The sequence below is a fragment of the Salmo salar genome, chromosome ssa18, assembly GCF_905237065.1.
Source record: "Salmo salar chromosome ssa18, Ssal_v3.1, whole genome shotgun sequence".
Taxonomy (NCBI): Eukaryota; Metazoa; Chordata; class Actinopteri; order Salmoniformes; family Salmonidae; genus Salmo; species Salmo salar.
Window position 1 is genome coordinate 33,387,466 of NC_059459.1, and position 16,544 is coordinate 33,404,009.

Here is a 16,544-nt window from a genome sequence, read left to right on the forward strand (position 1 = left end):
GTAGAGAGAGAGTAGAGGTATGTCAGTAGTAGCAGGGTAGAGAGAGAGTAGAGGTATGTCAGTAGCAGCAGGGTGAGAGAGAGAGTAGAGGTATGTCAGTAGTAGTAGGGTAGAGAGAGAGTAGAGGTATGTCAGTAGCAGCAGGGTAGAGAGAGAGAGTAGAGGAATGTCAGTAGCAGCAGGGTAGAGAGAGAGTAGAGGTATGTCAGTAGCAGCAGGGTAGAGAGAGAGAGTAGAGGTATGTCAGTAGTAGCAGGGTAGAGAGAGAGTAGAGGTATGTCAGTAGCAGCAGGGTAGAGAGAGTAGAGGTATGTCAGTAGTAGCAGGGTAGAGAGAGAGTAGAGGTATGTCAGTAGTAGCAGGGTAGAGAGAGAGAGTAGAGGTATGTCAGTAGCAGCAGGGTAGAGAGAGAGTAGAGGTATGTCAGTAGCAGCAGGGTAGAGAGAGAGTAGAGGTATGTCAGTAGCAGCAGGGTAGAGAGAGAGGGTAGAGGTATGTCAGTAGTAGCAGGGTAGAGAGAGAGAGTAGAGGTATGTCAGTTGTAGCAGGGTAGAGAGAGAGTAGAGGTATGTCAGTAGTAGCAGGGTAGAGAGAGAGTAGAGGTATGTCAGTAGTAGCAGGGTAGAGAGAGAGTAGAGGTATGTCAGTAGCAGCAGGGTAGAGAGAGAGAAGAGGTATGTCAGTAGCAGCAGGGTAGAGAGAGAGAGTAGAGGTATGTCAGTAGCAGCAGGGTAGAGAGAGTAGAGGTATGTCAGTAGCAGCAGGGTAGAGAGAGAGTAGAGGTATGTCAGTAGCAGGGTAGAGAGAGAATAGAGGTATGTCAGTAGTAGCAGGGTAGAGAGATAGTAGAGGTATGTCAGTAGCAGCAGAGTAGAGAGAGTAGAGGTATGTCAGTAGTAGCAGGGGTAGAGAGAGAGTAGAGGTATGTCAGTAGTAGCAGGGTGGAGAGAGAGAGTAGAGGTATGTCAGTAGTAGCAGGGTAGAGAGAGAGAGTAGAGGTATGTCAGTAGTAGCAGGGTAGAGAGAGAGTAGAGGTATGTCAGTAGTAGCAGGGTAGAGAGAGAGTAGAGGTATGTCAGTAGTAGCAGGGTAGAGAGAGAGAGTAGAGGTATGTCAGTAGCAGCAGGGTAGAGAGAGAGAGTAGAGGTATGTCAGTAGCAGCAGGGTAGAGAGAGAGTAGAGGTATGTCAGTAGCAGCAGGGTAGAGAGAGAGTAGAGGTATGTCAGTAGTAGCAGGGTAGAGAGAGAGTAGAGGTATGTCAGTAGTAGCAGGGTAGAGAGAGAGTAGAGGTATGTCAGTAGCAGCAGGGTAGAGAGATAGAGTAGAGGTATGTCAGTAGCAGCAGGGTAGAGAGAGAGAGTAGAGGTATGTCAGTAGCAGCAGGGTAGAGAGAGTAGAGGTATGTCAGTAGTAGCAGGGTAGAGAGAGAGTAGAGGTATGTCAGTAGCAGCAGGGTAGAGAGAGAGTAGAGGTATGTCAGTAGCAGCAGGGTAGAGAGAGAGAGTAGAGGTATGTCAGTAGTAGCAGGGTAGAGAGATAGTAGAGGTATGTCAGTAGCAGCAGGGTAGAGAGAGAGTAGAGGTATGTCAGTAGTAGCAGGGTAGAGAGAGTAGAGGTATGTCAGTAGTAGCAGGGTAGAGAGAGAGTAGAGGTATGTCAGTAGCAGCAGGGTAGAGAGAGAGTAGAGGTATGTCAGTAGTAGCAGGGTAGAGAGAGAGTAGAGGTATGTCAGTAGCAGCAGGGTAGAGAGAGAGTAGAGGTATGTCAGTAGTAGCAGGGTAGAGAGAGAGAGTAGAGGTATGTCAGTAGTAGCAGGGTAGAGAGAGAGAGAGTAGAGGTATGTCAGTAGTAGCAGGGTAGAGAGAGAGTAGAGGTATGTCAGTAGTAGCAGGGTAGAGAGAGAGTAGAGGTATGTCAGTAGCAGCAGGGTAGAGAGAGAGTAGAGGTATGTCAGTAGCAGCAGGGTAGAGAGAGAGAGTAGAGGTATGTCAGTAGCAGCAGGGTAGAGAGAGAGTAGAGGTATGTCAGTAGCAGCAGGGTAGAGAGAGAGTAGAGGTATGTCAGTTAGCAGGGTAGAGAGAGAGTAGAGGTATGTCAGTAGTAGCAGGGTAGAGAGAGTAGAGGTATGTCAGTAGCAGCAGGGTAGAGAGAGAGTAGAGGTATGTCAGTAGTAGCAGGGTAGAGAGAGAGTAGAGGTATGTCAGTAGTAGCAGGGTAGAGAGAGTAGAGGTATGTCAGTAGTAGCAGGGTAGAGAGAGAGTAGAGGTATGTCAGTAGTAGCAGGGTAGAGAGAGAGAGTAGAGGTATGTCAGTAGCAGCAGGGTAGAGAGAGTAGAGGTATGTCAGTAGTAGCAGGGTAGAGAGAGAGTAGAGGTATGTCAGTAGTAGCAGGGTAGAGAGAGAGTAGAGGTATGTCAGTAGCAGCAGGGTAGAGAGAGAGAGTAGAGGTATGTCAGTAGCAGCAGGGTAGAGAGAGAGAGTAGAGGTATGTCAGTAGCAGCAGGGTAGAGAGAGAGTAGAGGTATGTCAGTAGTAGCAGGGTAGAGAGAGAGAGAGTAGAGGTATGTCAGTAGTAGCAGGGTAGAGAGAGTAGAGGTATGTCAGTAGTAGCAGGGTAGAGAGAGAGTAGAGGTATGTCAGTAGTAGCAGGGTAGAGAGAGAGTAGAGGTATGTCAGTAGTAGCAGGGTAGAGAGAGAGTAGAGGGTATGTCAGTAGTAGCAGGGTAGAGAGAGAGAGTAGAGGTATGTCAGTAGTAGCAGGGTAGAGAGAGAGAGTAGAGGTATGTCAGTAGCAGCAGGGTAGAGAGAGAGTAGAGGTATGTCAGTAGCAGCAGGGTAGAGAGAGAGTAGAGGTATGTCAGTAGTAGCAGGGTAGAGAGAGAGAGTAGAGGTATGTCAGTAGCAGGGTAGAGAGAGAGAGTAGAGGTATGTCAGTAGCAGCAGGGTAGAGAGAGAGAGTAGAGGTATGTCAGTAGTAGCAGGGTAGAGAGAGAGTAGAGGTATGTCAGTAGCAGCAGGGTAGAGAGAGAGTAGAGGTATGTCAGTAGTAGCAGGGTAGAGAGAGAGAGTAGAGGTATGTCAGTAGTAGCAGGGTAGAGAGAGAGTAGAGGTATGTCAGTAGCAGCAGGGTAGAGAGAGAGTAGAGGTATGTCAGTAGTAGCAGGGTAGAGAGAGAGTAGAGGTATGTCAGTAGCAGCAGGGTAGAGAGAGAGTAGAGGTATGTCAGTAGTAGCAGGGTAGAGAGAGAGTAGAGGTATGTCAGTAGTAGCAGGGTAGAGAGAGAGTAGAGGTATGTCAGTAGTAGCAGGGTAGAGAGAGAGAGTAGAGGTATGTCAGCAGTAGCAGGGTAGAGAGAGTAGAGGTATGTCAGTAGCAGCAGGGTAGAGAGAGAGTAGAGGTATGTCAGTAGTAGCAGGGTAGAGAGAGAGTAGAGGTATGTCAGTAGCAGCAGGGTAGAGAGAGAGTAGAGGTATGTCAGTAGTAGCAGGGTAGAGAGAGAGTAGAGGTATGTCAGTAGCAGCAGGGTAGAGAGAGAGTAGAGGTATGTCAGTAGTAGCAGGGTAGAGAGAGAGTAGAGGTATGTCAGTAGCAGCAGGGTAGAGAGAGAGTAGAGGTATGTCAGTAGCAGCAGGGTAGAGAGAGTAGAGGTATGTCAGTAGTAGCAGGGTAGAGAGAGAGAGTAGAGGTATGTCAGTAGTAGCAGGGTAGAGAGAGAGAGTAGAGGTATGTCAGTAGCAGCAGGGTAGAGAGAGAGAGTAGAGGTATGTCAGTAGCAGCAGGGTAGAGAGAGAGAGTAGAGGTATGTCAGTAGCAGCAGGGTAGAGAGAGAGAGTAGAGGTATGTCAGTAGCAGCAGGGTAGAGAGAGAGAGTAGAGGTATGTCAGTAGTAGCAGGGTAGAGAGAGAGAGTAGAGGTATGTCAGTAGCAGCAGGGTAGAGAGAGAGTAGAGGTATGTCAGTAGCAGCAGGGTAGAGAGAGAGAGTAGAGGTATGTCAGTAGCAGCAGGGTAGAGAGAGAGAGTAGAGGTATGTCAGTAGTAGCAGGGTAGAGAGAGAGTGAGTAGAGGTATGTCAGTAGCAGCAGGGTAGAGAGAGAGTAGAGGTATGTCAGTAGTAGCAGGGTAGAGAGAGAGTAGAGGTATGTCAGTAGCAGCAGGGTAGAGAGAGAGAGTAGAGGTATGTCAGTAGTAGCAGGGTAGAGAGAGAGTAGAGGTATGTCAGTAGCAGCAGGGTAGAGAGAGAGAGAGAGTAGAGGTATGTCAGTAGTAGCAGGGTAGAGAGAGAGTAGAGGTATGTCAGTAGCAGCAGGGTAGAGAGAGAGAGTAGAGGTATGTCAGTAGCAGCAGGGTAGAGAGAGAGAGTAGAGGTATGTCAGTAGCAGCAGGGTAGAGAGAGAGAGTAGAGGTATGTCAGTAGCAGCAGGGTAGAGAGAGAGAGTAGAGGTATGTCAGTAGTAGCAGGGTAGAGAGAGAGTAGAGGTATGTCAGTAGTAGCAGGGTAGAGAGAGAGAGTAGAGGTATGTCAGTAGTAGCAGGGTAGAGAGAGAGAGTAGAGGTATGTCAGTAGTAGCAGGGTAGAGAGAGAGAGTAGAGGTATGTCAGTAGTAGCAGGGTAGAGAGAGAGAGTAGAGGTATGTCAGTAGCAGCAGGGTAGAGAGAGAGAGTAGAGGTATGTCAGTAGCAGCAGGGTAGAGAGAGAGAGTAGAGGTATGTCAGTAGTAGCAGGGTAGAGAGAGAGTAGAGGTATGTCAGTAGTAGCAGGGTAGAGAGAGTAGAGGTATGTCAGTAGTAGCAGGGTGAGAGAGAGAGTAGAGGTATGTCAGTAGTAGCAGGGTAGAGAGAGAGAGTAGAGGTATGTCAGTAGCAGCAGGGTAGAGAGAGAGAGTAGAGGTATGTCAGTAGTAGCAGGGTAGAGAGAGAGTAGAGGTATGTCAGTAGTAGCAGGGTAGAGAGAGAGAGTAGAGGTATGTCAGTAGCAGCAGGGTAGAGAGAGAGAGTAGAGGTATGTCAGTAGCAGCAGGGTAGAGAGAGTAGAGGTATGTCAGTAGTAGCAGGGTAGAGAGAGAGAGTAGAGGTATGTCAGTAGCAGCAGGGTAGAGAGAGAGTAGAGGTATGTCAGTAGTAGCAGGGTAGAGAGAGAGTAGAGGTATGTCAGTAGTAGCAGGGTAGAGAGAGAGTAGAGGTATGTCAGTAGCAGCAGGGTAGAGATAGAGTAGAGGTATGTCAGTGGAGCGATGACATGTTGCAGGACTGGACGGGGTTAATAGTTTGCATTCAGCATTCCGCTTTTAATCTCCTCTTTTTATCCTCATTTAAAAACCTGCTTTTTTTCTACCTTTATTGTTCAGTTTCATTCTATTTAGTCCAATTTGTTCCGGCCTTAAATCCATTCTGGGTCAGTGAATGATGGATAGAATATTTAATAGATGTATAATAATACTATCTTGCTATGAGAAGAAGCAATATATACCTAAATACTACCAAATCATTGCTTCCACAATAGTGAAAATGGTTATTAAATACCCCGCCCAAAGAGGAGAAACATCCATGGGAGACGTTGGTGATATGGGGGTAACTGCCAGTAGCACTTAATCAAAGAGTTGCCGAGGTCTATTCATTACAAATGAATGGTTTCATTTGCTCCCCTATTGAATGTTCATCTTTGGCAACAGTGCAGTTGGGAACATTGGGTAATGGTGAATTTATGATGTGCCACAAACAGACACTGTGAGGAAAGGGGAGAAGAGAAGGAGGAGGGGAGAGGACAGGAGAAGACAGAAGAGAGGAGAGGAGAGGAGAGGAGAGGAGAGGAGAGGAGAGGAGAGGAGAGGAGAGGAGAGGAGAGGAGAGGAGAGGAGAGGAGAGGAGAGGAGAGGAGAGGAGAGGAGAGGAGAGAGGAGAGGAGAGGAGAGGAGAGGAGAGGAGAGGAGAGGAGAGGATAGAAAGAGAAGTACAGTAGACCTACTGAAGATAGACCTACTGATTGCTGCAGGTATCTATATTCATTGGTTATGCAGCGGGCATAGCTGGGTGGTTCCCAATAGGCCACACCCCGGTGATCCAGAGAGCAGCGTCGACTCGTGGTGCCTGTGGAAGACAGGAGAGAAAGAGAGAGAGAGAGAACGAGGAGAGGGAGAGAGAGGGGTGGAGAGAGAGAGGGGAGAGGGGAGCAAGAGAGGGGAGAGACAGTAGATAGAAAGGGGCAAAGAACAGAGAGAAAGAGAAATAGAGAGGGAGACAGATATGGAAGGGGGAGCAGGTGGGGGCGGGGGACATGAGGGAGGGGAGGGAGGACAGAGATAGAGGATGAGAGAGAGAGCAAGAGCGTGAGAGAAAAATACAGAGAACAGAGAAAGAAATAAGAACAGAATCAAAGGTAGAGAGAAAAAATAGGGTGTCAGCAGAGATTAGGAGAAAGAGGGAGAGGATGAGAGAGAGAGAGAGAGAGAGAGAGAGAGAGAGAGAGAGATTAATACTTGTTCATAGGAGACGTATCTTCCTTGTGTAATTTCCCTCAGCCCCTCACATCTTCCAGTGGAAGTTAAAGGCAGAAAATACACTGTAGCTATTTGGAAGCCAGATGCTGCTTCTGTGTTTGTTCAATAGTGTTAAAGGCTAAAGGTTACATACAGCAGAGATATCTACACCAATGTCTAACATACAGCAGAGATATCTACAACAATGTCTAACATACAGCAGAGATATCTACACCAATGTCTAACATACAGCAGAGATATCTACACCAATGTCTAACATACAGCAGAGATATCTAAACCAATGTCTAACATACAGCAGAGATATCTACAACAATGTCTAACATACAGCAGAGATATCTACAACAATGTCTAACATACAGCAGAGATATCTACACCAATGTCTAACATACAGCAGAGATATCTACACCAATGTCTAACATACAGCAGAGATATCTACAACAATGTCTAACATACAGCAGAGATATCTACACCAATGTCTAACATACAGCAGAGATATCTACACCAATGTCTAACATACAGCAGAGATATCTAAACCAATGTCTAACATACAGCAGAGATATCTACAACAATGTCTAACATACAGCAGAGATATCTACACCAATGTCTAACATACAGCAGAGATATCGACACCAATGTCTAACATACAGCAGAGATATCTACACCAATGTCTAACATACAGCAGAGATATCTAAACCAATGTCTAACATACAGCAGAGATATCTACACCAATGTCTAACATACAGCAGAGATATCTACAACAATGTCTAACATACAGCAGAGATATCTACACCAATGTCTTACATACAGCAGAGATATCTACACCAATGTCTAACATACAGCAGAGATATTTACACCAATGTCTAACATACAGCAGAGATATCTACACCAATGTCTAACATACAGCAGAGATATCTACACCAATGTCTTATATACAGCAGAGATATCTACACCAATGTCTAACATACAGCAGAGATATCTACACCAATGTCTTATATACAGCAGAGATATCTACACCAGTGTCTCTCACATCATCTGTGCATTTGTGTTCAACTGCAACAAGCAACAAGGCATGACCACACATGAAAAAAAACGGATTGGATACACTGTGTCAGGGCATCAACAATCAGTACAGTACTATAATACTAACACTGACACTGACATGGACACACACACACACACACACACACACACACACACATACACACACACGCACGCACGTACATGCACATGCACACACACTATCCAATGCCACGCAATCTTACACAAGGGTTTTGCATCATACCTACCCAGCTGTTGACTTGCTGGAGGGTACTCCACATATCGCTCCACCAAGACATGCACACACACACACACACACACACACACACACACACACACACACACACACACACACACACACACACACACACACACACACACACACACACACACACACACACACACACACACACACACACACTCACACGTACCCTCCCCACCCCACCGAGCACCCTGTTTCCTCAACACAATCCCCCTGATTCTGTTTTCATCTCTTTTCACAGTCCAGATAGAACTCTGGCTCCCAAATGGCACCCTATTCCCTACACTGTGCCCTAGTTTTGACCAAGGCCAAAAGTAGTGCTTTATATAGGGAATAGGGTGCCATTTGGGACACAGACCCTTCTATTATAACCACACACCTCCTGCACTTTTCAATGTCCTCTGTGTCCAGTGGTGTGATAGTGGAATCAAACAGAGAGTGTGCTGGGGGACATGTGGGTTCAGTGTGACCGCTTCCCTGCTTCACTTTCTACCATTCACAATACAGACACACACAACCACAGCAGCTTATCAGTCCCACCACATGGATCAAACAACAGGTACACTGTGGAGCCTTCAGGTGTCTGATTAAGACAAGGAGGAGGAGGAGGAGGAGGGGAGGAGGGGGAGAGGAGAGGAGGGGAGGGGTGAAGGAGGGGTGGAGGAGGGGAGGGGTGGAGGAGGGGAGGAGGAGGGGGAGGGGGAGGAGGAGGAGGAGGAGAGGAGAGGAGGGGGAGAGGAGAGGAGGGGAGGTGAGGAGGAGGAGGAGGAGGAGGAGGAGGAGGAGGGGAGGAGTGGAGGAAGGGAGGGGAGGGGGAGAGGAGAGGAGGGGAGGTGAGGAGGAGGAGGGGGAGGGGAGAGGTTGGAAGGAGGACAAGGAGGAGGACAAGGGGAGGGGGAGGGAAGGAGGAGGGGGGGTGGATGGAAGGAGGGAGACGAGGGGGAGGGGAGAGGTTGGAAGGAGGACAAGGAGGAGGACAAGGGGAGGGGAGGGAAGGAGGAGGAGCCATGAGGTCTTTGATAAAGGGAAGGAGGAGGAGGAGGAAGAGGAGGAGGCCTTTTTCCTTACCTGTAGAAAACAGCAGTTAAAAAGTGCCATGCTGTTGTAGGCAATATAATCATAGTTAGCCTTGTAATATGTCCCTGTCTTTGGCTGTAGGCTATTTGAAAACACATTGACATAACGCTGTGAGGGTCAATGCAATGCAAATAGGGAAATCTGTTCAGTAGAAACATACCATTGCATCTCAAATGGCACCCTATTCCCTATGTAGTGCAGAACTTTAAAAGAAAATAGTGCATTGTATATGAAATAGGGAATCGTTTGGGACACAGGCACCGTGTAAAGCACTTCCAATCCGTCACAGCAGGAATGGATGTGTCAGTGGAATGTGACAGGGACATATCCATCACCACTAGTCCTCTCTACACATGAGTAATGGACAGAAAGCTCCCAATGAAACCTCAACATAATAACCCCTGGAAAATGACTCATTTCATTCTCAACTAAGTTACAGCAGAACATTCTAAAGTGCTCTAGTTTCTCTTGGTTCATTATTCAGTCAATGGCCATACAGCGGCTGGAGTCTGAATTCAGACCAGCAGGACTATCCTTTATTTAAAGTGTTATTTTGGAGAAAAAAATGTATGAATCGAAGTTAAAAGTGAAGACTTGAATGAAAAAAGTAGGATAAGTGAGTGGGTACAACAAGTGTTTGATACCACGCTCACATGCCCCAAAGGCAGCGGTGGTAACCACTAGGATAGACAAAACCCCAGGGCATGGCTGTATTCTTACCTGTAGCATTAGGAGGACACAGACATACACACACACACACACATGCACACATACACGCACACGCACGCACACACACGCACACACACGCACACACACGCACACGCACACACACGCACACACACACATACGCACACGCACACAAACACACACGCACACAAACACACGCACACACAAACACACGCACACACAAACACACGCACACACAAACACACGCACACACACAAACACACACACACACACATGTCCTTACCCGTGGCATTGGGAGGACACCTGTTGAAGGCCAGTTCTCCTGAAGGTGTTCTTCTCCACACCATGGATACAGTGTAGTCCTCCAGACAGATCTCATACGGCGCTGGGGAGGGAACCGTACACAACACATTGCTGGGTTATTGCTGACTCACAAATATGTATAGTCCAGAAGAGGCTGGTGGGAGGAGATATAGGAGGATGGGCTCATAGTAATAGTTGGAATGGAATTTTTGGAACGGAGTCAAACGTGGTTTCCATCAAGGGTTGGAACTGATTCAGGGAACAGAACCGAAAACCGGAAAATAACAATTAGGAACGGAACCCGGACCATAAACTAAAGTTATCTATACTGTCCCGGAAGAGAACCGTTATTTTAAAAGCATGCGAACTGGTTAAAAACATTATTTTATGTTCCGGGCATTTTTTTCCAGTCCCACAAAAGTCACATAAAAAAGTGCCTATACAAAGCCTTCAGTCTGTCACTCAGAAATTATTATTATTATTATGATAATTTTTATCATTTTAATTATTATATAGATTTTTTAATTTTTTATATTTTTTTATATATATATATATATATATTTTTTTAAATATTATTATTATTATTATTATTATTAATATAATATTTTTTTTATTATTATTATTATTCCAGCGTCTGCCTGCCAGCTGGAAATTTTTGCCAGCGCTTCAAGGTGTTTGTGTTGAGTCTACCTGCCCCTCCCCTGTGAAGCATAGGTTACTGTAGCCCACTGACAACGTTACATAGGTTACTGTAGGCTACTGACAACGTTACATAGGTTACTGTAGGCTACTGACAACGTTACATAGGTTACTGTAGCCTACTGACAACGTTACATAGGTTACTGTAGCCTACTGACAACGTTACATAGGTTACTGTAGCCTACTGACAACGTTACATAGGTTACTGTAGGCTACTGACAACGTTACATAGGTTACTGTAGGCTACTGACAACGTTACATAGGTTACTGTAGCCTACTGACAACGTTACATAGGTTACTGTAGCCTACTGACAACGTTACATAGGTTACTGTAGCCTACTGACAACGTTACATAAGTTACTGTAGCCCACTGACAACGTTACATAGGTTACTGTAGCCTACTGACAACGTTACATAGGTTACTGTAGCCTACTGACAATGTTACATAGGTTACTGTAGTCTACTGACAACGTTACATAGGTTACTGTAGGCTACTGACAACGTTACATAGGTTACTGTAGCCTACTGACAACGTTACATAGGTTACTGTAGCTTACTGACAACGTTACATAGGTTACTGTAGGCTACTGACAACGTTACATAGGTTACTGTAGGCTACTGACAACGTTACATAGGTTACTGTAGCCTACTGACAACGTTACATAGGTTACTGTAGGCTACTGACAACGTTACATAGGTTACTGTAGCCTACTGACAACGTTACATAGGTTACTGTAGGCTACTGACAACGTTACATAGGTTACTGTAGGCTACTGACAACGTTACATAGGTTACTGTAGCCTACTGACAACGTTACATAGGTTACTGTAGCCTACTGACAACGTTACATAGGTTACTGTAGCCTACTGACAACGTTACAAGTGTAATTCAGAAATTAGGGAGAGATGTTTAATTAGAGAAGAATGGATTTACTTTTTCAATGCTAGTTAAGGATACTATAGTTATCACGTTTCACATTGGATTTATTAACTCCAAAAAGGTAAGAGTTTGATTTTAATTATAGTGCTGCTCTGCACACACAAGCTAGTTAGTTAGTTAGCTAGTTAGCTCATTAGCTAGTTAGCTAGCTAACGTTTGCTCTGGTCCAACGTTAAACCAACTCGGATGTTCAAAGACATTCAAAGTTCCTCCATAGAAGCTTCTCCTCCTCTGTGTGTCTAATTCAGATAATGATGTCATAACAAGATGCCCAGCGCTTCAAGGCAAGCTTCCTCCAAACTCTCTCGCTCCCCCTGAAAATGTCAGCTCCACCACGCACCCTACACTCTGACTGGCAGCACAGTGTGTGTTTGTCTTTCATTACAATTAAACCGTGCTGTTATGGCAAAATACAATTTAATATTCATGAAAAAAATAATACATATTTCAGCGGTTTAAAAGGAACAGAAAGGAACAATATAAACCCAACGTTTTTTGTGGTTCGAACCGGTTCAGAACTTTATTTTGCTGGTCGAAACAGTTGAACGGAACCCAAAAAATAATGAATCTGTTTAGGACAAAACGATTGGAAAATAATTTTGGTTCCAACCCCTGGTTTGATACCATTCCATGAATTCCATTGCAGCCGTTACAAGGAGCCTGTCTTCCTATATCTCCTCCCACCAGCCTCCTCTAAAAGTGTAGACTAGATTGTAACTAGATTGTAATACATGAACATGCTGTAGTTGTAAAATAGTTTCTTTGTGTTGGATTAAACTGCTTAAAATAGCACAGGTTTGAAAAAGATTGATAATGGGAACTGCTTCCCTACAGTCCTTACTCCTACAACAGAAACAATGCCACTCTTTACAGGGTGATAATGGTCAAACAGAAGATTGAATTTGCATTAATCGCTGTGGTAGCGAACAGTCTCCATGGAGATAAAAACAGGTGGTTAATCAACACCATCAATTAATATTAAGATATTAATCATACATTAGGACCTAGACAAAATAACACTCTCTTATTTTCTCTCTCGTTCTTTATCTCTCTCTATTATCTCTCTCTATTATCTCTCTCTCTATTCTCTCTCTCTTTATCTCTCTCTTTATCTCTCTCTATTCTCTCTCTATTATCTCTCTATTCTCTCTCTCTCTTTATCTCACTCTCCTATTCTCTTTCTCTTATTCACTCTCTATCTATCTCTCTCTCATCTCTCTCTCTATTCTTGCTCTCTCTTTATCACTCTCTCTCTCTGTCTCTCTCTTTATCTCACTCTCTTATTCTCTCTCTATCCTCTCTCTCTGTTTATTTCTCTCTCTCTCTCTATTCTCTCTCTAACAGCTTCCTCTTAAAGCTACAGTCTGTGATTTGGGAAGCTGTTCAATGGTCATTTCAAGTCTTGATATTTACCCATTGGTTCTTGAAGAATAGACAATAACCTACAGTATACATATCTCATGAGTTTAGCACAACTGTCAATCTTTATCGTAACCTTTGTATCACTCCGTTGTTGAATTCACTGTTGAATTGCAGATTATCTTTCTAGGCTCTGTCTATTTTCAGAGCAGAGCTGAAGCTGGGTTGCCCACCCTCTGCTTTATGTAACTCTTATCCTTTCCTCCTACAGGAACAGAAAGACACGTCACTCTTCCTCAGCGAAGAGGAAGATCATTATCTTCCCTCCACGCTTCCAGTTAATTGACTCTTGCGGTCTCACTTATGGTGGTTATGGGGTTATCGTTACCTGGGCAACGCTGGTCACTGCACTTGCGGACTTCATCCCCCGTGCCCTCACACTGTTGCCCGGTGACCGCCGCCCCCTGGCACACCCGCGCCCGCCTCTGCCAACCCCCGTCACATGACTTGGAGCAGCCACTCCAAGGCCCCCAGGGATTCCACTGGCCATTGGCTGAGGAGGAGACAGATCAGTTACACCACTGGCCATTGGCTGAGGAGACAGATCAGTTAAACCACTGGCCAATGGCTGAGGAGGAGACAGATCAGTTAAACCACTGGTCATTGGCTGAGGAGGAGAGACACATCACTGTTAAACAACTGGCCATTGGCTGAGGAGTTAGACCCCTGGCCATTGTCTGAGGAGTTAGACCCCTGGCCATTGGCTGAGGAGTTAGAGTCCTGGCTGAGGAGTTAGACCCTGGTCATTGGCTGAGGAGTTTGACACCTGGCCATTGGCTGAGGAGTTAGACCGTGGCCATTGGCTGAGGAGTTAGACCCCTGGCCATTGGCTGAGGAGTTAGACCCCTGGCCATTGGCTGAGGAGTTAGACCCCTGGCCATTGGCTGAGGAGTTAGACCCCTGGCCATTGGCTGTGGAGGAGACACATCACTGTTAAAAAGGGTCTCTTTCTCAAATGCCTAAATATCTGTCCTCTCCTTGTGTCCTCTCCTTGTGTCCTATCAGTGTGTCCTCTCCTTATGTTATATCCTTTTGTTGTATTCTTGTTTCCTCTCCTTGTTTCCTCTCCTTATTTCCTCTCCTTATTTCCTCTCCTTGTGTCCTCTCCTTGTCTGCTGATTGTTAAAAACTTGACAGGTAAAACATTATGGTGGCAGCTCATCATTAGGCTGGCTTTGTCCTGGTCAGTTCATTCAGAGCAGAGTGATGAAGGAGTGGAAATTAGTACAGTAGATGATGGATTTCAAAACAAGGAGCCAGAGAGCCTCTGGACTCCATCTTCTCTCCCCAACATTTTGGGTTTACTACCTTTTTATTTGGGCATTTTTATTGTTCAGAAATGTGGTGGGCACTCTCTTCGTTCGCTGGACTTTATCCTGCTAACTGTTCCAAATGTCCGAACTGAATTTGGTAAAAGGGCTTTAATGTACTCTGCGCCATCGTCTTGGAACGCCTTACAAAATACTGTTAAACTGGAAGAACTTGTACCAATTGGTATTTTTAAATCACTGATGAATGATCTTGAGTCTGATTCCCTGACCTGTCAATGTTTTTAATTTGCTGTTTTTGATTTGGTTATACTCTTGTGAATTCTATGGTTTTTACTAGATTACTTGTAGTTTTTCATGTTGTTTGTCTGTAATTTTTGTAATGACTTTGTGCTGCCTATCTTGGCCAGGACGCTCTTGAAAAAGAGATTTTAAATCTCAATGAGATTTTAAATCTCAATTTAACCTACCTGGTTAAATAAAGGTTAAAGAAAATAAAAATAAATAAAAACATCCAATCGGTTGTCAATAAAGCATGACCAATAAGGAATCTCATTTTTTTTTTACCATCAGCCAGCCGGTCTTTCAATTTCTATAATGGCACTAGGACTCCTGGGGATACCTGAGAAGACTCCTGAGACAATAGTCCTACTGGTAAAATGCACATCAGGGGTTACTTCAGGGGTACTCTGGGAAGCGCAACATGTTGTTGGTGGTACAGTAACTGAAAAAGGTTGTGAATCACTGCTCTAAAATACCACACCATCTTGACCATTCTATGTGCTACGTCCCCCAGGAGATGCAGCTCTACTATGATGTGTAGCTAAAAGATGTGAATTCATTCTTACACAGACACAGTAGGTGGGATTATAGATACTGGGACACATGGGTGCGTGTCCCATGTGTCCCAAAGGGCACCCTATTCTCTATATAGTGCACTACTTTCGACCAGGGACTCAGGGAATAGGGTGCCATTTGGCACAAAGCCGTGGACATGTTTTATAGTACCCAGAGATATAGTAAAAAAAAAACTTTTTGGCAGAATTTTATCCAGATTCAATTAATAAAATGACTCTGATAATACTTGTAATAATGAGGAATATGTCTCCTTTTATGGCTGGGGAGGCTGCTATGTGACTGCGGTGATAACTTTCCTCACTTTGCCAATATTAAAAGGCCTTTTATGATAAAGTTTCCCAAAGCAGTGGCATGTTTTATGGCTTTTTAATGAACACAGTAAAATCAAGCATGAGGAAAAAACAGATGGTCCCCTTCAGCTAAACAGTTAATCACATGACCTTCTCTGAAAGGTAGAACAACCCTGGGAAGGGGTCACACTCCTCTATTTCATCTCTCCATCCCTTCTCCATCACTCCTCCATCCCACCTGTATTTACCCCTTCTCCATACATACGGGTCCAAGGACTAACCTCAGTGGAGGTTTGAAATGGACAGACATGATCCATGTCTCAATGTGCGGGGGCACCGGTGTCTAGGTAATTGAGGTAATATGTACAGTACATGTAGGTAGAGTTATTAAAGTGATTATTAAAGTAACTACATGAATAACACAAATACAGTATATCTAACAGGACGTTAGAGATCTAATTGATGAGACCTGGTCACAGTTTTTTCGGTAGCGTAGTTGGCATTGTGAAGAGGGCAGCCATGTGTGTTTGGAAGGTGGATGTTCTGGGTTCTAGTCTCTGTGTGAGTTGGTTCAGGAGGAAGTGGTACGGCTGAGCAAGCACAGTGACGTCTGTCACTTCTACATACACCCTGTCAGCCAGGCTCTGACCTGTCTGGATTGTAGCACCCGTCACATTTACATACACCCTGTCAGCCAGGCTCTGACCTGTCTGGATTGTAGCACCCGTCACATTTACATACACCCTGTCAGCCAGGCTCTGACCTGTCTGGATTGTAGAACTCTCTGGTCCCTGCCCAGTGCTAGATTGACCAAAAGTCTTTAATCTGAACTCTTATTGCAGTAGTTATAGATACTGTGGTAGTTTTGTATTCAGAATTACATTTGCATGACATGTTCATATGGTTCATAGCATGTATTTTGTATGGTGATTCAGAAGCTGAATTTATTTTATTAACAGGATAGTTCATCAAAGTGACATCGTGTTCAGATCATCCAAAAGTTTTGCTGAGAGATTAGTACTTCTTGAGGTCGGTTTCGTTTTCAGTTAGATTCATAAATTAGATATTGTTTTTCTTGGCATTAAATTCACTATGTATTGTGTGGGTTGAATACTGTAACAACACTGAATAAAACAATTAAAACATCACAAGTCCCATGATGGTAGTGACTTCCCATTACTGCTAATCCCTTATTAACCATCCTTTAT

General features: G+C 44.8%; 1 protein-coding gene across 11 annotated transcripts in view; it reads right to left on the minus strand.

The window, feature by feature from the left end:
* The window catches only part of LOC106560286 (adhesion G protein-coupled receptor B3), a 366,901-nt gene that overhangs the window by 225,432 nt on the left and 124,925 nt on the right, over positions 1-16,544 (minus strand). For 8 of the 11 annotated variants that reach the window (XM_045701056.1, XM_045701060.1, XM_045701057.1 and 5 more), the window contains 3 exons: positions 13,249-13,413; positions 9,844-9,945; positions 5,965-6,086 (listed from right to left, as the gene is read on the minus strand). In XM_045701056.1, coding sequence (XP_045557012.1) covers positions 5,965-6,086; positions 9,844-9,945; positions 13,249-13,413 — 389 coding nt within the window. The remainder of the gene's footprint in view (positions 1-5,964; positions 6,087-9,843; positions 9,946-13,248; positions 13,414-16,544) is intronic. The other 3 variants (XM_045701052.1, XM_045701054.1, XM_045701058.1) reach the window with 1 other exon arrangement.